The sequence below is a fragment of the Erpetoichthys calabaricus genome, chromosome 12, assembly GCF_900747795.2.
Source record: "Erpetoichthys calabaricus chromosome 12, fErpCal1.3, whole genome shotgun sequence".
Taxonomy (NCBI): domain Eukaryota; kingdom Metazoa; phylum Chordata; class Cladistia; order Polypteriformes; family Polypteridae; genus Erpetoichthys; species Erpetoichthys calabaricus.
The window spans coordinates 38,511,295-38,535,327 of record NC_041405.2 but is presented as its reverse complement, the minus strand read 5'-3'; the positions used below and the strand labels follow the sequence as shown (position 1 = coordinate 38,535,327).

Below are 24,033 nucleotides of genomic sequence, written 5' to 3'. Positions count from 1 at the left end.
CTAAGCGGGAAAAACAAATGAAGGATCAATTATGCTTGAAAGGCTGACAAATACTGTGACAGTAGAGTATTATCTGATGAGCCAGAAATTACAGAAGACAGAAAATGAAAGTGTTAAGATATGATGTCAGATATTCATCAGAAGATGATATATGATGAACACTGGTAAATGGAAAGTGAAGAATCCATCAAGATCAGACCTTCAGCCTTAGGAGCATGGCAAATTCTTACTGCTGTCCTATGAGGATTATGCTATGTAATGAGCAAGGGGCACCACCGAGCCCCAAACCCCAGACACAATCACACCCAACACAGTCACTTCAAATATTTTCCATTTTATTAATCACAGTACATTAATAAACAAGTAAGTACAATCAAAGTTCCACAAACACAAGTAAATATTATTCCTCCTCTCTTTCTCCAACTCCTGTAAAGAGCTTTGTCCTCTGCCTCCTAATGCTGACTCCCCAATCAAGGTGAGGCAGCTTCTTTCTTCTTGGACATAGGAGTACTTCCGGTGCCATAGCATTACACAGCGCCGTCTAGCATCTCCCAAGGACTTTAACAGGCTGCTCTTCAGAACTACAGATCCCATGTAACCCTCAGGGTGTCCAATCTGGGACCATGCCAGAGAAGCACTGCCACCTAACACACTGGGGGATGAATTGTTTTTGGTCAAGGAACTCCATCCATTTGTCCCTGACTGGGGTTAATAATGAACATCAGCCCGGCCAGGTTGTACCTCCATCCATGCTGACATTCTGTTATGGCCTCCTGTCCATGTAAGCCATTGTTCATCCATTATGGCATCTGCATCTGCCATTGCCCCTTTCTTTAGACAGTTAAATCAATCTCGGCAGCTTTATTTCAGATTTCAAAGTATTATGATTCAATCATATCTCCATAGTATAATCTTGGAATTACAGATTTAAAGTGGATAATGACCCAGTAAACAGAGACTGAACTAAATCAAAGAAAGCATCTGGCTTATCAGCGATCTTAAAAGATGTACCTTCTTTTTTAGGAGAGATTTATGGAATAATGAAGTCATTTTCTGATGCAATGGCATTAACTGAGGCTTCAGGATAAAGGCAATGCAGTTAATATTTCAGATTGTGTGTAGTTTTTGCTTGAGAACTGGAAAAGAGAGAGCTTAGAACTCTGTCATACATATCAAAGATTATATGATTCTCCCAGGGTTCACGTGTGTGCTCAGTGGAATGTTCAACACTGCAGCTGCTGCTGACATTAGAATACTTCATTTTTTAATTAGTGAGCAACCAAATGGAAAGTGGATCTTGTTGCATTAAAGATAAAGACAACTTTAAGATATAACTATCTTAGTTTAGTCTGATATCCTCCTTTCCCACTGTTAAGAACAGAGTGGCTGAAACTAGCAGTGATGTCAATGTTCTTGTAAAATGAGTGGGTTAAAGTAAGAAAGTGTTCAGAAATATTAAAAATTAGACCACCAGTAAACAACAGGTACTCAATACTGAACAGCACAAAGGATGCTTCTAGAAAAAAACAATTCTTAGCTTTGAATTCCTAGCATTTGGAGTAAAATGTTAATATTTGACCCCAGAGGTACATTTGCCATTTTACAGATGCTCTTTATGTAAATTTTTAAATAAATGCACACACATTCTATAGTTTGACTTGTCAGTCACAGCCACAGTGAGGCATTATGCAAACATACTGCTGTTAGTAAAAAGGAACCCCAGAAGCACTTCTGCTGAATAATTTGGTGATGAAAAGTACTCGGTGTTAGTGTGTCAGAGAGAGGATATGCAGCAGTGTTCATAATAGGGTGGCTACGAGGCTAAGGATCAGTGCTGGTATCTAGAAGGTTGCCAGTTCAAATCCTGTTACTGCCAGAAGGGATTTTACTCTGTTGGGCTCTTGAGCAAGACCTTTAACCTCAAAACATTGCTCCTGGCACCGTACAATGTCTGAACTGGCACTCTGATCTCCAAAAGTCATGCATAATGACAATTTTCCTTCGGGTATTAATAAAGTAAATCACAAAGAATAAAAGTAATGGCATTTAGTTTTGTAATAATTCTGTCCTTTGCAACTACCTCCAGGGGATCGAGCGTGTGTCCAATAACTGAGCCTTGCTTTTTTAATTAGCTGATTGATTTGGTTGGCCTCTCTTGAAGTGATGTTACAAGCCCAGTACACCACAGCGCAGAAAATCGTACTGACCATCACAGAGTTGTGAAGATGAGAAGGATATCTCTACCCACATTAAAGGAACACAGTCTCCTAAGAAAAAAGAGTCTGCTTTATCCTTTCTTGTAAAGTCCCTCTGTGTTACAATACCAGTCCAATCTGTCAGTGATATGGAACCCCAAATACCTGAAAGAGTAGACCACCTCTATATCCACTCCTTAAATAGTGACTTTTTGTGCTGAACTTTATTCTTTCTTCAATGATTCTTTCTTCATTAAAAAAATGTGTCTCATCCCCCTTTAAAACATACCCCATAAATGCAAATAATCGGAGAATTTCTGTAAGTGACATGACCTGGTGTTATATTTATAATCAGAGGTCTACAGAATAAAGAGAAAGACAGGATTGTTTCTTGTGTTGCTCCGGTGCTGCTCACATCTGTATGAGAAACACAGTCTTTGAGTCTCAGAAGCTGAGGTCTACCCCACATCTACCCCTGAGCTTACCCATCAACACAGATGGTTGGATGGTGTTGAAGACACTGGAAAATGTTAAACACATAATCTTCACAGTACTGCAGGCTTTGTCCAAGCAAAACTAGATAGATAATTGCATTCTACCACTACAATCTTTGTTAAGTAAACTTCAGTGGGCCAAGGTAGACTACCACAAGAGGACTCATATAGTCCAGGATAAACCTCTCAAAGGTTTTCATGATATGATACATAAGTGCCAATGGTCTGTAGGCATTAGGTGAAGAGGAACACAGCAGGATGTTCACAGCAGCAGCACTTTATGGAACCTTAGGGTTAGACTGAACAGGTGAGAGACGACACCAAAAATTTGGTCAGCATATACCTTAAGAATATGAGGACTGACTCCAACTAGCTGGCTTTTCCTGTATGTAGCTTCCTTAGTTGTTTGCTAATTTGATCTTCAGTTATGGATAGCCCATGCTGATAGTCACAAGTGGACTCTTCACTGGCTGTTCCATTTGGTGTGGTATAAGTTGTTGATGTAGTAGGGAGGGCTGGCCATTGGTAAAAGGAGGCAGTGTGTTTGTGTGTGTGTGTGTAGGGTCTATTAAAAATTGCTTCAGATGTTAGCTTTGTCCACATCCCCTTCTAGCATCTGAGCCAAGTCCTTTCCAGACATCTTTCATCTTATTCTGAGTGAATTTGTTTTCTATTTTAGCGTTGTAAGCTTCCTTTCCTTCACAGAGATTTTTATTTAGCTCTTGCTGTGCATCCTTTCGAGTCCTCTTTGACTATACATATATAATGTATGTCGAGGTGGCCAGCTCTGACCCTGGAGAGCTGCAGTGGCTTCAAGTTTTTGTTCCAACCGAGTTGCTTTATTAGAAGCCAATCCTCACCAATAACAGATCTTATTTAATTTCATGGCTTGTTAGTGTTTTAACTCTACCATGTCAGTTCATTCTTAAATCATAGATTTTTTTCCTTTCTAATGATACAAGTGATTTGAAGCCTAAAACAGCTGAGTAATTTTCAATTCTTCACATTCTCTTCAGTTTCCTTCTAAGTCCTTAATTAAACCAAACAGTGAATGATGAATACACAAGGGTGGAAATGGAGACAAGCTAGATGTAGTACTGCTGGTTTATTTGTCTTTTGCAACTTATTGCTAATAAGGAGCAGTTAAAAGAATGAATACAGCTGTTTAAGAATAAAATAAGCAATTAAGGATTCAAAATCTTAACAAGCAAGACAACTAAAATGAAAGAAAAAATGTAACTTGAGCAATAAGTGCTTCATCAGCAATGAATGATTTCTCATGAAGCAATTGGGTTGGAACAAACAGCGACTGCGGCCCTCCAGGACTGACGTTGCTCAGCCCTAATTTAAAGAATCTGAGTCTGGAAGCCATGGAAAACAACTTTTGATCGGCACCGAGAAGGTTCTGGCAAACCGTCAGGTGCCTCAGGAGGGGAAAGTGGTGCTCCACCAACACTGTGTACAGTAGAGATGGGGCCCTGCTGACTTCAACTGCAGATGTTATTGACCAGTGGAAGGAATACTTCAAGGGTCTGCTCAATCCCACCATTATGTCTTCCTTAGAGGAGGCAGAGCTGGAGGATTCCAGGGGGGGCCCATCCATATCAGGGGCCGAGGTAGTTAAAAAGCTCCGAGGTGGCGGGTCCCCTGGGGTTGACGAGGTTCACCCTGGGTTCCTCAAAGCTCTGGATGTTGTGGGGCTGTCCTGTTTGGCACGTCTCTGCAACATCACATGGACATCGAGGGCAGTGCCTCTGGATTGGCAAACCGGGGTGGTGGTCCCCCTTTTAAGAAGGGTGACCAGAAGATGTGCTCCAACTATAGGGGGTTCACACTCCTCAGCCTCCCTGGTAAGGTCTATTCAGGGGTGCTGGAGAAGAGAGTTCGTCGATGGTTGAATCTCGGAATCAAGAGGAACAATGCGGATTCCGTCCCGGCCTTGGAACACTGGACCAGCTCTACACCCTGGCCAGGATCCTGGAGGGGGCATGGGAGTTTGCCCAACCAATCCACATGTGTTTTTTAGATTTGGAGAAGGCATTCAACCATGTCCCTCGAAGCATCCTGTGGGGTGTGTTCCGAGAGTACGGGGTTGTTATGAGCCATCCAGTCCCTGTATAGGAGGAGCAGGAGCTTGGTCTGCATTGCCAGTAATAAGTGAGACTCGTTTCCTGTTGAGATTGGACTCCGCCAGGGTTGCCGTTTGTCACCGATTCTGTTCATAAGTTTTATGGACAGAATTTCTAGGCGCAGCCAAGGAGCGGAGAGGATATGGTTCGGTGACCTCAGAATCTCATCTCTGCTATTTGCGGATGACGTGGTTATGTTGGCTTCATCGGACAGTGACCTCCAGCTCTCACTGGAGCGGTTCCCAGCCAAGTGTGAAGCAGCGGGGATGAGAGTCAGCACCTCTAAATTTGAGGCCATGGTTCTCAGCCGGAAAAGGGTGGAATGTTCTCTCTGGGTTGGGAACACATTACTACCTCAAGTGGAGGGGTTCAAGTATCTCGGTTCACGAATGAGGGAAGAATGGACCGGGAGGTCAATAGACGGATCGATGCGGCATCCGCAGTAATGCGGGCTCTGCAACGGTCCGTTGTGGTGAAGAGAAAGCTGAGCCATAAAGGCGAGGCTGTTGATTTACCAGTCGATCTACGTTCCTACCCTCACCTATGGCCATGAGCTTTGAGTAGTGACCGAAAGAGCAAGATTGCGGATACAAGCGGCTGAAATGAGTTTTCTCCGCAGGGTGGCTGTACTTTCCCTTAGAGATAGGGTGAGGAGTTCAGTTATATGGGAGAGACTCAGAGTAGAGTCGCTGCTCCTCCGCATTGAGAGGAGTCAGTTCAGGTGGTTCGGGCATCTGGTCAGGATGCCCCCTGGACGCCTCCCTGGGGTGGTGTTCCGAGCATGTCCCACTGGGAGAAGGCCACGGAGCAGACCCAGGACACGCTGGAGGGATTATATCTCCCGGTTGGCCTGGGAACGCCTCAGGGTCCTCCCAGAGGAGCTGGAGGAGGTGGCCGGGGAAATGGAGGTCTGGGCTTCCCTGCTTAGGTTGCTGCCCCCACGACCCGACCTTGGATAAGCGGTGGATAATGGATGGATGGATGGATGAGTCTAAAATAGCAAATACATTAAATGAAGTTAATTAATAGGAAAACCTAGTTACTAATTAGAAAATGGCTAGAATGAAACCCTGAAGCCACTGTGGCTCAACAGAATTGGTATTGGCCACCCCGGTATTTGTTCTACAATAGGTTGCTTTATATCGGCTGCTCGTTAGAGACAAATATTAAAAACAGCTTGTACTTGTGCAAAAGACATTCTCTAGCATAACTTTGGGGGATATGAGAACTAAACTGTCCAGTTGATTAGAGTACCATTCAGGCATTGACTCCATGATGTTAAATTGCATGCTGTGTAGTATCTTATACTGTATATTTTCTCCAAATAATAGTATATGCATAATCTCAACTTTTGCTGCTAATCAAAAAGTCCATCCATTATCCAACCCGCTATGTCCTAACTACAGGGTCACGGGGGTCTGCTGGAGCCAATCCCAGCCAACACAGGGCGCAAGGCAGGAAACAAACCCCAGGCAGGGTGCCAGCCCACCACAGGGCACACACACCCATACACCAAGCACGCACTAGGGACAATTTAGGATCACCAATGCACCTAACCTGCATGTCTTTGGACTGTGGGAGGAAACCGGAGTACCCGGAGGAAACCCATGCAGACACGGGGAGAACATGCAAACTCCACGCAGGGAGGACCCGGGAGGCAAACCCAGGTCCCCAGGTCTCCCAACTGCGAGGCAGCAGCGCTACCCACTGCACCACCGTGCCGCCTAATCAAAAAGTCACTTATAAAAAAATTGTAAACAACTTAAAGACCATAATGTAACCTTTAATTAAAGTTATGCAAACTATAATCAAGTAAAAGTATGTTATTAATTTATAGTCACCCACAGAAAAGGTTTTATATCACTGAATGATTATCTACAGGTTTTCTAAATTTTGAAAACTCCTACTCATTATCATACTCATAAGCCTAATCTATTCATTACTCAGGGTATTAATATTAAAATTGTAATTATATCTGTTCTTAGTAACAGTGTGTCATATTACAATACCTCTTCTTTATTTTGTCTTGTTTTGTGTGATAAATTCTCAGCTAAGAGCCTAAATTTTAAAACATTTACAACTACCAGTCAAACGTTTTAGAACACCTCTGTTTTTTCAGTTTTTATGGAAATGCATGCAGTTTAATGTCTTAATGTTTCATGAAATCAAAGCATAGAACAAATAAACAATGGCAAATAAAAATAAGTCAAGGAATCATTAAGTGTACAAAAGTTTATTCAAATATTTAATTAATCAAAGTAGCCATCTTACCCTGTTATAACAATCAAACTGTGGTAACCCCTTTGATTCAGAATGCCAGACACTCAGAGCAAGTCACCAACACTGCCTCCAGCAAAAAAAAAATAAAAAAAACAGATCATCACACATCCTCCTCCATGTTTGACAGCTGGTGTCACACACTGAGGAACTATCTTTTATACAAATACCCTGTGTGATTAACTAAAAATTTCAATTTTTTCTTTAAGAAAGACTTTTAAGACTTTAATGCAGTTTGCAGTAGTGCACAACTGGTATTTTATGGCCCTATTTTGTTCAAGGAAAGTCTTTCTTACTGCCACTTGCCCCGTCAAACCTGCTGCACAAAGTCTCAATTTCATAGTGGAAACTTGCTTTTATCAACCACTGTTAAGCTGGGCTTGAAGCTGTTGTTTTGTGAGGTGCCTATCACTCAAACTGGTGACCCTCAGAAACTTGTCTTCTGATTGGGTTGTGACTTTGGGTCTGCTAGATCTCTTCCTATCAGAGTTTCTTCCAGTTTTCAAATGCCTTTGGACCTTGTAATACTCCCTGACACTGTCATTTTTTTGTGATTTCTCTAAATGACAGGCCCACACTTCTAAGGCTAATAATGCTCTGTCTCATTTAGTTGCTTGCCTTTTTCTTGCCATTATCACTGGAATTTTCAACTTTGTTCCAACTCTGCTTTAAGGCAGACAGAGGGTTTTTAAGTAATCAACAGACATTTGGACACTTGTGAAAATTGTTTGCTTAAACTTGCAAGGCTTAATTTGCTTTAATTGTTTCAAAACATCTGTAGTTGTTCCTTATTAGTTGTAGCCTATTAGTTGTTCCCTGAAAAATAACCATTTATAATATTTTGAATTTTTTTTTTCAGTTTTTCCTAAAGTAAACCTTAAATTTAAGCCTCTAGCAGTTTAGTGCTTACCTTTTCACCATTGTAGGTGATTCATTACATTTCAGCTGATTAAATTTGAAGAGCAACTAGAAAAACTAACGTATTTTATGATATATTGATAGTCTGAGAACCTAAGATCTGTGCTTTGAAAACAGTGTTAATGTAAATCAACTTAAAAATAACTATCCTTGAAATAACCCTTGAGAAAGCACCAACTCTTAAAACAATATTTGTAAAAAGGAAAAAAGGTCATCATATTGTAAAGCCATATAATCATTAAATCAAATGTTTTTGCCCTGGCCATAGTACAGAAAGAGACAGTTGATTGTGCAAAATCCATTAAATATCCTCTGATACCAGAACTACTACATTTCTGCTTTTAGGTTTTAAGATCCATTTGGGTGCTATTGACCCTTACATACCACTACTACATAGACATATGAAGTTACCTTAATCACTTTTCTTAGCTGGTTTACTTCATTTTCTAGGAACAGTGTAGCTTATGTTGATGGCATCTGTGTTACCATTCATTTAGAAGACGTGCTTCAGTTATGTGTTTTTATTTTTGTAAATCTGTGAAAGCTCAAGGAGAACAGTCTTTTCGTTATCTGTTTGTTGATCATTATTATCCATTCATTATCTATTTTGTGTATAAATCAGAAACATATTAACATTTATTTGTATATTTATGACACTTAACCATATTTATCAATAAATAATACAAATTCAGCTGTTTCATTATTTTACTGGTTCATTCAGATCAAATTGCAAATTTGCCCCTAAATTCAGAAAAAATGGCACCAGGAGATTGATACCATACCTTCCCTTATTTTTTAAACCATTTTAGGATTATTTAATCATTTAGGACAAGACAGATTGACAATATATTGCAACATTAAGTTCCATTGAATGGTGCAATGACTTCTTATGCCAAAAAGTAGTAGTAGTAGCTACCAAGGTACAAAAATGATTCTTTTGGATTGAAGACTAGTTAATCTTTTTTTATCAATGAGAACAAGACATAATTATGTGTGGTTCTGTTTCTGTGTGAATGTGAACTATTATTATAAGAAGCAAAAATTAGGATGAGTGAAAATATAAATAAAACATAACTAAACCTCTTCAAAATGCAATTAAACTATCGATAAACTAGAACCATGGTTAATACACACCTGCTTCTGTTTGAAAAACTGTAATGAATGAATGTCACACTGTAAATGTTTAAAATTAATTGCATTACTTTGTTTTTTTTCAGAAAACCCTCAGAAACAAACAGAATGCCTTTAGTAAAGAGAAATATTGAACCACGCCACCTGTGCAGAGGAGCGTTGCCAGATGGAGTTACAAGTGAGCTGGAATGTGTTACCAACAGCACCCTCGCTGCTATCATCAAACAACTGGGCAGTCTTAGTATGTATAAACTGACATCTTCTATTAGTCTGTTATAGAAAGATTCTTCACTGTGTAAAAAATGTCAACATGTATTTAAGATAATATCTAATTGAACATTTTACTTAAAATTCCCCTTTTTCAAAATGCTACATATATTATTTATGGATAAGAATTTTTTAAAGGAAAGTGGGCGTTCAAAGCAACTAGCTCATTAGTTCTTTTACACATTTGGCTTTCAAACGAGTTGAGAACAGATGGTCCTTGAGATGCAACTTTCTGTCATATTTGTTAATTTCCCTTTTTCATATACACTATCTACCATCCTTTGCATGAATAAATGCTTTACTAATATCTTTTCAAAATGCACTCTTAAACAGCTTCTAATGTTTACAATGTAACTTTAAAGAAGAACTTGTTTTAAAAATCATCTTGACTAGTGAAACATGCAAACCTCTGGTTCACAAATAAAAGGCGATTGAAAGGGGGAATGAATGGCAAAGATAAGAGGTTATTGATACTGCAAATGTATTTTTGTGCTCTTCAAATAAAAATAAATGGAAAAGTACTCAGTGGTGGTGCAGTGTGGAAGTCCAAAAATGAAAGAAGTGCTTAATTGAATAAAGAAAAGAGGATGGAAGACACAAAGATGAAGCAATTCGAGAATGTGATGAAACATTAAGCCAAAAGCCTGAGGTACTGTGTGTTATAATAGCTTTGGTCCTGTGTAAAGGGGGTAATACAGGACTTCACCAATAGCAGCATTCTTGAATGTTAAAAAGGTGATTTAAAGCTGAATAATTGAAAGTAGAAAAGTGGGAAAAAGTGTAGCGTGATAGTGACAGTTTAGTACTGATATTATACACTGGGTTTGGCTAACCAAAAAAACAAAAGTTAGTAATTACTTTTACTTACTGAAAGTGCCATCTTTCGTTGGCCTGTTTCTGTCACGTTGTAAAAAAAAAAAAAAACATCTACATGAACTACAGAAGAAATTAATGTCCACTCGGTTCTATCGTGGCATAGGTCCAGTGTGTAATTTGTATTTTCCATTTTTTCTTATAAATTCTGTCTGTAATTTGCTTACTTCAAAAACCAGTGAACATTGGTTGTTCATTCAGTTTCTGATTAAGAAATGGTTAATGGTGATATGCTGGTGGACTACAATATTGGTATTTTGAAAACAAGGATTCTGTCATTTCAGAGTTTTTGTCAAGAGTTACACAGTGAAATGAAGTGCACATTTGACCAAGTATATGATGGCGGGGTGAATATCGATGTCTAGATGATGTCAGTATAATAAGTAGTGACTGGCAACACTGTGTAAGTTAGTTACGGACTCCTACACTTCTTCGGTGAAAAAAAAGTGGGGGAAAGTGTCTTTTTGAATGGAATTTCGCTAAACACAACCAACAATGTGAGAAAAAGATATACTTTAAAATGAAAGGTGTAATCCAGCAAGGGAACGAAATTGTTATCACAAAGTGGCTGAGGAATGAAAAAATGTAGTAGCAGTTATCTCTTATGACATGACCATTTTTCCAGAGCTTATAGTAAAGCTGTGTGGATGTTGATGACATCTTCCGCTACAGAGAATTGTATCTTTGTGTTGGAATTGCCACAAAGTTGGAGAAGAGATGAATATCAAGGCATTCCATAAAATGTGTGAAAAAAAAAATGCGCCCATTCTTTCGTCATTTTGTTACAGCCTATCAAAGACTTGCTGATCATGTTTTCTAGACTCAATATATATGGGCTGTTCACTCAGCGCGGGCACGCGCATTCATCTTGTATGATTAGATCCAGCTACACTAATCTACTACACGGCTGCGTTTGAAAAACCGACCTATCCCGGATGAGTGTCACCGGCATTAACTTATCCAAGATGAGGCACCTGATCTCGGATGATTTAAGCGACGTACGAAAAATACCCCCCTGTTCATTGTGTTGGAGGGGATTAACAATAGAGACAAACATGTATGTAAAAGATATGGAGTTATTGACAATAAGTATGTGCCCTAAATCATTTATTCTTGCAGTTCCTTTGTTATTTCATACTGATATTTTACTTTGGTGTGTGTGGCACTGTCTTGCCATGTTATTGTTTGTTATCAGTGTTATGTTATGTTATCAGACTCCTGTTTTTTTGCCGATACTTAAGATAGGTGTTGTTCTTGGCAAAATGTTACTGTAGTATTTGTCCCACCTGTATTGTGTGTTCCTTTGTGTCATTGGCTTGTGGAATGTGCATGAAGTGGATCAGTTTATTTTTCACTGGGAGTTGTTTATGGATGCACCATTGTGACTTTCCTGTTGCAGTCGCTCGGGTTTGGTCCATAAGCAGCAAAGTTGCATATACATTGCATGTCCGTGCCTCTGTTCTGTTAGCTCACATGTACTGTATGTGTTTTTTGTCAGAATGATACATGCTCCTGCATCTTTGGTGGCTGTGAGAAGTACTCAAAGACAAAATTTGAGGCCAACATGAGCCAGTCCTCCAAAATAACATTTGCATTGTGTATGTCACTGTATAAGCTGTAAATTGAGACCAAGGTCAAGCTTCAAAGGCAACTTTACTTTGTCTTACTCTCACGCTAGTCTATCCTTACCATACTCAGGATGTAAAAGTTCCACACAATTTTTATTTCATATAAACACACTGTTTAGTCCTAAGGTAATTCTGAAGACTCTTCACTCTTCTGAAGACTCTTTTCATATACCCAGTCTTCCTTTGTGAATGTGTTTACAGCCATCTTGTTGGTTTCTTCTGTTTGCTAGCATGAGAGACACAATTCTCATCTGTAAGGAATGCATTAAAGACAGATACTCCTATACAATGTACTCCATATTTTTTTCAGTATTATTCATCTGTATATGTCTCGGTGGATTAGGGCTTCATCCTACAAGGAAAGGAAAAGAAATGTGTGCGATAAAGAAAGTGAATTAGACTGTAATTATGACCACACATTATGTATCTTGTCAGGAAACAAGGCAGTGTGGCTCTATGTACAGTATCTTAAACAGCATGCATATTGACTTATTACAGATAAAGTTAGCAAAGCACTTATCCTGAGATTTAGTGCCAAGAGTATGCTACAAACCGCAAAATTCTGATAACACTTACAGTGGCATTTTGATTGTTTAAATATGTTATATAGAGCAAATAAATCTATTGATCATAGGTGATATGATATCCTACTAGGAGGACAGAAGAAGAATCAGAAATGACCCTCAAGATTACTTGTTTCTGACACAATTGCATACTAGCCCATCTCAGTATTATGCCTTATTTTCTTCAAATAATCAAGAGGAACATATCTGTTTGATTAACTGAGGAGCAATGATTTGGACTCATCTAATTTTCCACTGCTTATTAGAGACCAGGTTGCAGAGGCCCCCACCCAACCACACTTGGCAACTCACACTGTGGGATCCCAAGGCATTCCATAAAATTCTCCCAATGGGCCCTTGGTCTTCCCTAGGGTTTTCTCCCATATGGTAAAACCAATAAACCTCCATAGGGTGATGTCCAGGAGGAATCTGTATCAGATGCCCAAACCAGCTCAATTGGCTCCTCTCGATGCAGAGTGTCAGTGGCCCTACTCTGAGGCTCTCCCAGATGTCTGTACTTCTCATCCTTTTCTTAAGGCATAGTGCAGACACCTTGCAGAGAAAACTTATTGTTTGTACCCACGATCTCATCCTTTTGGTCCTGCCCAAAGCTCATGACCATAGATGTTGGTATGTAGATCAACTGGTATTTAAAGAGCTTTGCCTTCTGGCTCATTCCTTCTTCACCATTATGGACCGGTATAGTGTCTGCATAACAGCACTCGCCGCCCCGATCTGTCTGTCTACCTCACCTTTCCTTTTCCCCTCACTCATGAAGGACACCTCAAGACACTTAATCTCCTCCATTTGAGAGAGTAACCCATCTCCTACTTGAAGTGGACAGTCCACATTTTTCCTACATATGACCATGGCCTGAGATTTGAAGGTGTTGATTTATATACATACAGTATCTATAAACATGATGTCCCAGAGGTGTTCTATTGGATTTAGGTCTGGCGAACGTGGGGGCTAGTCAATGGTCAATGGAGGTTAGGCATTCTTGTGCACCAGGAAGAAACAAAAGGCCCACATAGGGTCTGACAATTGGTCCAAGGATTTCATCCCCATACCTAATGGAAGTCAAGGTGCCGTTGTCAAGTCTGTAGAGGTCTGTGCGTCGTTCCATGGATATGCCTCCCCAGACCATCACTGACCCACCACCAAATCAGTCTTGCTAAACAATGTTACAGGCAGCATAATGTTCTCCACGGCTTCTACAGACCCTTTCACGTCTATCACATGTGCTCAGGGTGAACCTGCTCTCATCTGTGAAAAGCACAGGGCGACAGTGGTGGACCTGTCAATTCTGGTATTCTATGGCAAATGCCAATTGAGCTCCACGGTGCCAGGAAGTGAGCACAGGGCCCACTAGAGGACGTCGTGCTCTCAGGCCACCCTCATGAAGTCTGTTTCTGATTGTCTGGTCAAAGACATTCGCACCACTGGCCTACTGGAGGTCATTTTGTAGGGCTCTGGCAGTGTTCATCCTGTTCCTCTTTTCCCAAAGGAGCAGATACCGGTCAGTCCTGCTGATGGATTAAGGACCCTGCCCAGCTCTCCTAGAGTAACTGCCTGTCTCCTGGAATCAAGAGGATGCTCTTTGGTTGAGTTCCCAGATTGAACTGAACTGGTTTGGAAAGATGGGGGTTTTATATTCTGTGAACTGGAAGTGATGTCATTTGACCGGAACAGAAAGAGATGTCAGTCTGGGCGCTGGAACAGGAAATGATGTCAGTCTGGGCACCGGAACAGGAAGTGACATTAAATCAGGCAGGTTTTCCCATATTTGGTGTGCAGAGATAACAGAAATAGGTTTAGAGCACCCCGTCATTCCCTGGCCTGGCAGGTAATTACCTCCACTTGGTCCACTCAGCTCACTCCTAGTTGCAAATGTGTGACTATATATACAGTAATCCCTCCTCCATCGCGGGGGTTGCGTTCCAGAGCCACCCGCGAAATAAGAAAATCCGCGAAGTAGAAACCATATGTTTATATGGTTATTTTTATATTGTCATGCTTGGGTCACAGATTTGCGCAGAAACACAGGAGGTTGTAGAGTGACAGGAACGTTATTCAAACACTGCAAACAAACATTTGTCTCTTTTTCAAAAGTTTAAACTGTGCTCCATGACAAGACAGAGATGACAGTTCCGTCTCACAATTAAAAGAATGCAAACATATCTTCCTCTTCAAAGGAGTCAGGAGCAGAGTGTCATAAAGGCAGAGGAAAATCAATAGGGCTGTTTAGCTTTTAAGTATGCGAAGCACCGCGGCACAAAGCTGTTGAAGGCGGCAGCTCACACCCCCTCCGTCAAGAGCACAGAAAGAGAGAGAGAGAGAGAGACAGAGAAAAACAAGCAAGCAAAAATCAATGCGTGCCCTTCGAGCTTTTAAGTATGCGAAGCACTGTGCAGCATGTCGTTTCAGGAAGCAGCTGCACAAAAGATAGCAACGTGAAGATAATCTTTCAGCATTTTTAGTCGAGCGTTCCGGTATCGTCTAGGTGTGCGAACAGCCCCTCCTGCTCAATCCCCCTATGTCAGGATCAGAGAAAGTCAGCGCAAGAGAAAGAGAAAAGTAAGCTGGGTAGCTTCTCAGCCATCTGCCAATAGCGTCCCTTGTATGAAATCAACTGGGCAAACCAACTGAGGGAGCATGTACCAGAAATTAAAAGACCCATTGTCCGCAGAAACCCGCGAAGCAGCGAAAAATCTGCGATATATATTTAAATATGCTTACATATAAAATCCGCGATGGAGTGAAGCCGCGAAAGGCGAAGCGCGATATAGCGAGGGATTGCTGTATATATATATATATATATATATATATATATATATATATATATATATATATATATATATATATATATACATTTTTTTGGGTGATTAAAAAAAGATAAACAAAAACACAGAGTGCCAGACTTTACCAGAAATTAACTATACCATAAATACGTATAACCACTGTGACATCATAAACAAACAATGTTCACTAGACTCTCAAGAGATTGCACAAACTTTATGGGTATCTGGTGGGTAGTTATTCTGCATACAGAAATCAAAATCAGGTGGCCATAAAAAGGTCACACTATAGATTATTGTTCTGTTACATGAGACTTTTATTTTGTTTGTTTTAGACCTGATAAGGTATTAGAATGTATTTGAAAACTTTATGATTATCAACCATAGGATGAAAAGCATAGCAAAGTAAAACTCGAGGCTATATAAACCTTGGCAAGTCATGATAGTCTTTGTATTCTGTCTATCTTGCTACCTGAGGACTTAGCATGTGAACAACAATTTCATCTGAGGGAAGCACAACAGGTAAGAGAAACTATACCTTACACCTCATTAAGTTTTATCTGTTTTAGCCAATTATTTCTGTTTTACACACTTTTCTGTCCTTTTATTTTAGGATGGACTCTTTTGCTATCAAACTGACACAAGAGTAGGCAGCTGTTTTTGACCATATGGATTGTGAAACTAAAGGGACTTTCACAGTGGGTTCACTTTTAGATTTTAAATCCATGACCTTTCTCGATGAGTGTGAGGTTTATCTTAGAATGGGTGAAGAGAATGAAACAGAAAGGTTTGGTAAGTACTGATCATTTGCTCTCTCTGAAAAAAGTTGAAGCATTGTGGATTTTTTAATATTAAATAAATTCAGATAATTATCCTCTTTTATTTGTTTATTATAGGAGGCTGCATTAACAAAAGTGGGATTTTTTTGAATATATGAATATCGTTTTTATGAAAGGACACATTGGACGTTTATATGGTTGTACAATAAGAGACTCATCAGGTTTAGTAATTCAACCAAATCTATTCTGGTTTTATTCTAGACATATGATGATACATTTGTCTGTGTTCACTGTTTATAAGTATGTATTTAGCATGTTTTAGTAAAAAAAATGTCATGGATATTAAATTGGGTATTTATATCAGCTTGGACATACTTGTGTATTAAGTGATGAAGATATATACATTCATTTTACAAATATTATAGAGGAATTAAGTGCTAAAAGGCTACTGCAGTTGTCTTTCACAGTAGGTAGGAAGTTAAGAAGGTTTAATATTGTGGGAGACATGAAACAGATTCTAATGAATTGTTAGAGCATTGGAATTATTTAGATGAGAAAAGGCCATTTAGCCGAACAAAGCTCACCAGTCCTATCCCCATAATTGAAGAGCTCAGTTCCAAAATCAGCTAAGTACAAAAGATAAATTTTGGAGATAAATAGGGAAAATCTGGGTCCGTAAGCAGATTTTTGAAACTAAATCCCTAAAACTATAGCGCTACACTGTTGCAATTAGCAGGTTTTGAAGCTGAAACATATTTTCAGCGCATGACCAACTGCATGAAAAGTCACAATCATGTGTTCACTAAATTTTACCAAAAGGTGTAATTAGCAGATTTTGGAACTCACATCTTCAATTACTCCAAGATAACATAAAGTCGAGTTTGGAAGTTCCTACAGTCTATCACACTTCTCTAGTTATCTATGTGAAGAAAACCTTTCTAATGGCTTTGTAAAATGTATGCTTAACAAGTTTCCAACTGTTCCCCCATGTTCTTGCTGAACTCATTCTAAAGTAATAATTTTGAACACTTCTGTCGTGTCACCTCCTAATCACCTTTTGCTTAAAATAGAAAGGGTCAGCTGTTTTAGTCTTTCCTAATAACTCATCCCCCACAGTCTTTTTCTAGTGCTTCTGTGTCTTTTTGTAGCCTGGAGACCAAAACTGTACACAGAGGTCCAGATGAGGTCTTACCAGTGCATTATAAAGCTTGAGCATAACCTCCTTTGATTTGTTCTCTGAAAATCATGCTATATAACCTAACGTTCTGTTACCCTTCCTAATTGCTTCTGAACACTGTCGGGAAGTTGATAATATCAAATTCACTACAACTTTAAATCCTTCTCATAAGGTGTACTTTCAATATTCAGCGCTCTCCTTGTGCATTAAAATCTAACATTTTTACTTCCTACGTGTAACACTTTACATTTAGTTACATTACAGTATATTCATCTGCCACTAATATCTTTCAGTCCTCCTAACTTTCTTTCACCTGCATTTATATTGTTTGTTATATTGATAGTTGTTTACAAGAGTATGTTCATTGTGAAGATTTTAAACACCACAAAAAAAAATAACAATTTAATACACCTTGTATTATTTAAAAAAGCCATAAAATTTTGAATTTTAAAAATTAGGTACTGGGTCAGTATATGCTAAATTGTAGGTATGCTAAACAATGTTGATTCATTTTTTAAAATTGATTTGTTTAAATAGACCCTCTTCTAGATCACTCAAATGAAAAATGAAGTGAGCATACTTTATTCCATCTCCATAGACTATGGTGGAGAAGTCAGGACTATTGCTATTCATGCTGTTTTGTGCAGCTACATTTTACATGCACTTTAGGCTTTATGCATATAATGCAGGTTTTGTAATCACCATTCATTATTCAACCACTTTATCTCTGTAATGTTTATCACACACAGCCACAGTTATGGTGCAGGAGTACTCGAATCTTCTTATTAAATGTTGATTTGGACATTGCTGTATGTCTGTAGTTTTACATGTAATGTGGAGGACACAGAGCAGCAGTTAATCATGTGCATATATAACTTTTTACAGAATCCAACTGAAGGTTTTCATGCATATTGCAGTATGTGTACCCAGTTGTTTTGTCTATGGCTCACTGTTTATGAAAGAAAGGAACTGTCATGTGTTAAGATGCCCAGAAAAGTCTCCATCAATGCCATCAACAAATCCCAGCTCCTTCCAATAATTGTTTTTGTAAAAATTGTATATTTTGGACGTTTTATGAATAAACTAATTAAAAAATTGCCAATGTACAGCAATAAAAGTGAGCCATGGTTAGTAAGGGTGGTGTTTTTTTTCTTCTTATGATTTAATTTCTACCAATTTCTTGGTGTATTATAAATAGATGATGAGGTATAATTATAAAATAATATGAAAATAAAAAAGGGTTTCCCAAGGTGGCATGCTAACCCACCCAGATGAAAGTCATCCATCTATTGGAGTGAGGTCCAATGCACTAAACTGCTCAGCCACTCTGGAAACACGCAAAGTTGGTTGTCTGAATCATCCCTAAGATCTTGGTGCTAGCTTCTGTTTTTCACATGGTTAACTTTCTCTAAGGATGCTAGACATGTTATGTCTCGAAAGGATAACTAACCAATAAAATAAATATTAAAAATTAACTGTGTTGAAGGTGAGATGCAAGCTCACAAGTGACCGATCCACCCCATCTTAACTTCAATTCTTTTGACCACTCACCCAATTCAGCTGATGTGTCTAAGGTGATATCTTACTCTAAATGCAGGGTGTGTTCACTGCTGTTGTTGTTGTTTGATATGATCCTTAATCTCTGCCTACATGTTTAACTATTTTACACTAGGCGGTTGTGTGCTAGATACTAAAAATGTAACTCTTTTGCCAGGAGTAGGAATTAAATCTGCAACATAAGTTTATTCTGTTTGATCTTGAATTGAAGGCTTTTGATAATCAAATCAGCCATTTTGGCAATTGCTCAATAAAGTATGCTTTCAAAGAGTCACTCTTCTGAACTTTTTATGTGTTTTGCTTTTTATTTGTGCAGGTTATTAAATGCTTCCGACGAGGAATAAATGTGTGTGATGCTAGGATGATTATGGCTGAACTGAACATTTATAGAGTGTGGATGAAGTTATTTGTCTGTGTTTTTCAATTGTGCAGATGACTAATCAGTTCTGTGGACATCTTATCATCCACGCACCCGAACTGATTCAAACTGTGTTGAAAGGTTTAATGGCTGAAGATCTTATGAACAGTTTAGCTGCAATGATATTAGAGTACAACTTCTCCTGGAGGAGGTTCAACATGAAAAACACAGACCAAAGGAATGGTGGAGCAACTGATCTATTTGAACTTTAAAGTATTATCTTACTGCACCAACACGGCGTCATGGGTACGACGCTGTTTTGAGCACAGCTTAGACCAGGGGTGTCGAACTCCAGGCCTGGAGGGCCACAGTGGCTGCAGGTTTTCATTCTAACCCTTTTCCTAATCAGTGATCAGTTTTCACTGCTAATTAACTCCTTTTCCCTTCATTTTAATAGCCCTGTTTTTAAGGATTCAGTCCTCTGAATGTATTCCTTTCTTCATTAAATGACAGCCAAACAGAAATGAGATGTGAAACGAGCCGACAGATGACCAGCTAAGCTGGGATTTCAAACTCCAATCACTTTCTTAATGAGAAGCTGATTCTTGCTGTTAATTAAACTCATTATTTAATTCCATGGCTTGTTGCTGCTCTCATTCTTTGTTGATTTTTCTGTTTTTTCTAAGAACACCGTCACCATGTTTTGGTGACCTGAGAGATCAGCCTTACTGAGACCTTCACCTTTCTTTATTTTCAGATACTGTGTGATGGGCACAGGGGAGCTGGTCATGTAGCGCCTCGTTTTGTGTCTCATTATTGTTTGGCTGCTAATTAAGGAAAAAGAGATGACTAAAGGGCTTGAGTCACATTAATTAAAACTAAGGCAAAAGAAGTTAATTAGCAGAAAAAAACAGGTCACTAATGAAGAAGAAAGTTAGAATGAAAACCTGCAGCCACTGCAGCCCTCCAGGACTGGAGTTCGACACCTGTGGCTTAGACAATACGTTTCCTGACCAAAGCAACCTTTTTTGTATTTGTTCATATAAATCGCCTTTTTCTTTTGCTCTGATAAAGATGCCCAGGAAATTACAAATGTTCTGTCTCTTGCTGTAGATTGTCTAAAGTATATGTGTTTCCTTGTAGCATATCTGTTTGTAAGATGTGAAGGTATTTGACATTTTTATACCAATCATTCATTGTATGTTCTGTATTCAGAGTTACTTTTCAATAAAAAACTTTTTTTTTTATTTTGTGTGTGCAATTCTTTTAGATAAGGTTCTGAAAGCCTGGGTTTTGGGATTGGTCATTTTGAGGGGGCACTGGTGTTTGGGGGAATAGCTAGATAGTTTGAAGGCTAGGGGGAGCCAGAGAGTGCCCAAACCCCAACATGAACACATCAAGACAGTGTGGTGTTTATTTTCAAAATACTTTGTATAAATAAATACAAGTCGTCTCTCCTTCAATTCACCTCTCACCACCGCACTGCTCTCCTCCAGTTTAGTGCTGCCTTTCTTTCTCCCAGCTTGGACTTCCCTGGACAAGGAAGTGCAGTCCCTTTTAGTGAGGACCCAGGAGCACTTCCGGTCCAGCTGTTCTTGTTGGAAGTCACACATATCAGGGAGCATATCTCCCTCTGGTGGCACCCCCAGACCTAAGCAGGCATGAACTGATGGAATACAACTCCTGGCATTCCCTGCTGATTCCCAAATGAGCGCAGATATGCTTTCCTTTGACACTACCCCCATGGAGTCCAGAGTGCATACTATTAACTGAGCTTGCCCTTTTGATTAGCTTGTTGATTCGGTGGGACCTAGAAAATCACACCAGCCATCACAGAGTTATAAAAGATTCACTTCTCACATTAAACGAATGCCGTCTCCTGAGGAAGTAGAGCCTGTTCTGCCCTTTCTTATATAGTTCTTCTGTATTCTGAGACCAGTCCAACCTGTCATTAATCGGTCCCTGAAGTACTTATAGGAGTGGACCACCTCTACATCCATTACTTGAACAGTGACTGGACACAGAGGCTCTTTGGTGCGGTGAAAGTCAATAACCAGTTCCTTGATTTTGCTGATGTTAAGATGCAGACAATTATCTTTGCATCCTATATTCTGTCTCATTCCCTTTATCAATACACCCCCATAAGTGCAGAATCATATGAGAATTTCTGAAAGTGACATGATCTGGTGTTATATTTATAATCTGAGGTGAACAGAGTGAAAAGAAAATGTGTTGCTCACATCCATATTAAAAACACAGTCTTTGATCTGACAAGCTGTGATTCTTGAGACTGACAAACTGTAGTCTGCCCAACAGACACCACAGGCTCATCCACCTGCATATTTCTGAGTTTACCCCTTAACAGGGATGGAGGATGGTATTGAAGGCACTGGAGAAATCAAAAAACATAATCCTCACAGTGCTGCCACCTTTGTCCAGGTGAGAACAGGCCTTCTGGAGCAGACAGATAATAGTATTCTCTACTCCAATCTTTGTCTGATATGAAAGTCTCCTGGCATTGCCAGTCAATGGCAGGTACTACTGTCCTGTTCCTTTCCACTCTCATGCGAACAGGTTTATGCATGATGTAGGTGTGCTGGTCACCCACAATTCCCTGACCTTTTCCCTCTTCAGCCTTGCACCCCGTTCCTTCACCTTTCTCTACAGCCCCTCTACCCCTCTGAAACTCCCTGTAATTTCCACACACACAGACAGAACCATAGAAAAAAAAATGTCCACAAACTTCTAGTCTTCACTTACACGCCCTAAAAAACTACAATCCCCTGCCTTTGATCACTCAATTCTGCCTCCAGCACCCACTCACTTTCTTATTTGACACCAACCCATCTCCTAAGGCGGGACTTCCACCCCATGCTGGCTTCCCATCAGACGAGTGGCAGGATAAGGGGAAAGGGTTATGTACATCCTGACCTACTCATTTGTTCAAAAAGGGGATGGGGCACCTGTCGCTTTTTGAATAATTGACTCTTATTGGCTGAAGTGCTTTTTGACATAACATATCTAATATACTACATGGGATGCATTTTCTCTTTCTGAAACAACCTAACAGAAAGTTAATGAAGGGCTGTGTCAGCGTTCTTTCGAAAGGGAAAACAAAGTTAAAGGTTATTTTCACACTGGCAAAAAAGAAGATAACATCTCTGGTGTCACACCTGATGAAGTTTATACAGTTGAGACTTTTCAGTCTCTTACCTTCTTTACTTTTCAGCATGAAAATAACTTTTAACTTTTTTTCCATAAAATAAAGTAAAAAAAAAAAAAAATTACAGACACTATGGTGAAGCAAAACACAATTTGTTCACAAAGGAGGCATCCTTTTAATAAAAATATATGAAAGGCATAAATGTATTTAACAGTTTAATGTTGCATTCAAATAAGAATGGATTACTTACCAACTATCTTACAGTCTTTAATTTTCTAATTATTATTTCTAATATTGTCTCCATTCAAATACTTTTTTTCTTTTATAGTTATTCCACATTTACGAAAAAGACATTTTTGTCTTTATAAGATTTAACAAAAAAAATCCCAAAATGAACAATCACAAGTAATTTTTTTCACACATATTGGGTTTAAAAATAGTACAAATGGGTATGAAAACTAGGACATGCCCTAGCTAATCCTGGATTGGTTCCCCAAATCCATGTCATATACTGCATAAATGCAAGCAATTAATTAATGCATCTTCTCATGCATGCTCATTCAAATTGGTAATGTGTGCTTTACACAAAAAAACAAAACACCTGGAAAATCTCTGATTTAAACAGCCTCTCCATAGCCTCTCGTCCAATAACAAAATTCTGGCAGAGTACAGCATGAAGCTACAGTCAGTTGTATGTGCACCCGCTGCTATTAGTCCCCGCAAGAAGCAGACAATCCAATGGTGACTTGACTGGCTTCCTTCCAAATGAAATCCTCACTCAGTTTCCTAGATACATGCTTGGAATCCACCATTACATTTAAAATAATAATAATAATATGGCGGCACGGTGGCGCAGTGGGTAGCGCTGCTGTCTCGCAGTTAGGAGATCTGAGTTCGCTTCTCGGGTTCTCCCTGCGTGGAGTTTGCATGTTCTCCCCGTGGGTTTTCTCCAGGTGCTCCGGTTTCCTCCCACAGTCCAAAGACATGGAGATTAGGTGCATTGGCGATTCTAAATTGTTCCTAGTGTGTGCTTGGTATGTGGGTGTGTGTGTGCCCTGCCCAGGGTTTGTTTCCTGCCTTGCGCCCTGTGTTGGCTGGGATTGGCTCCAGCAGACCCCCGTGACCCTGTAGTTAGGATATAGCAGGTTGGATAATGGATGGATGGATAATAATAATAATAATAGGACACTGACCTCTGCTCTAAATAGGCTGCCAGGTAAGACTTAAAAAGTTAAAACAAGTGGTATGCGTGCTTAACATTATATGAGAATAATGAAGAAAGGAAATGCCACATAAACAGAAAAGATAATGTTCACATTGTCATTGAGCTTGTTAGTGCTGAATGATGGGCAAAAATAGCAAATTTGTCCATTTCAAATTAAGTCTACCACACAATAAAGCGTGAAGAAAGGAACTGAGTCTGAATACTTTCTGAATCCTTTGTTTATATTGTATTTTTTCAAAAGCAGGAAGGATAGGCAAATAAAGGTTTGCGGGACCAGCTCCATTTAATTGTGTTGTAAAAAAAAGGGAAACCAACAAGCCTTTCTGGGTGCAAAACTGGTGTAAAACTAAAACGGAAAGTTGAAAAAGCAGAATAAGTTCTCAGTCCTCAATGTGCATTGGTTCCAGAATGAACCTCAACTTTTGGTTGCTTCTCAGTTTATATAGCACCCACACAAAAGGGGCATGTCTTCTTGATGGAAGCAGAAGTGGGTCACACATC

At 39.4% G+C, this 24,033-nt stretch overlaps 2 protein-coding genes across 2 annotated transcripts in view; one reads left to right on the top strand and one right to left on the bottom strand.

Moving 5' to 3' along the window:
- LOC114662093 (monocarboxylate transporter 8-like) overlaps window positions 1-24,033 on the bottom strand; it is a 1,225,996-nt gene that overhangs the window by 215,556 nt on the left and 986,407 nt on the right. The window lies entirely within an intron of this gene.
- Window positions 1-24,033, top strand: part of LOC114663066 (actin-binding protein WASF3-like) — a 129,086-nt gene that overhangs the window by 27,373 nt on the left and 77,680 nt on the right. The window contains exon 2 of the mRNA XM_051934390.1: window positions 9,231-9,385. Within this exon, the coding sequence (XP_051790350.1) occupies window positions 9,253-9,385 (133 nt within the window). The 5' untranslated portion in view covers window positions 9,231-9,252. The remainder of the gene's footprint in view (window positions 1-9,230; window positions 9,386-24,033) is intronic.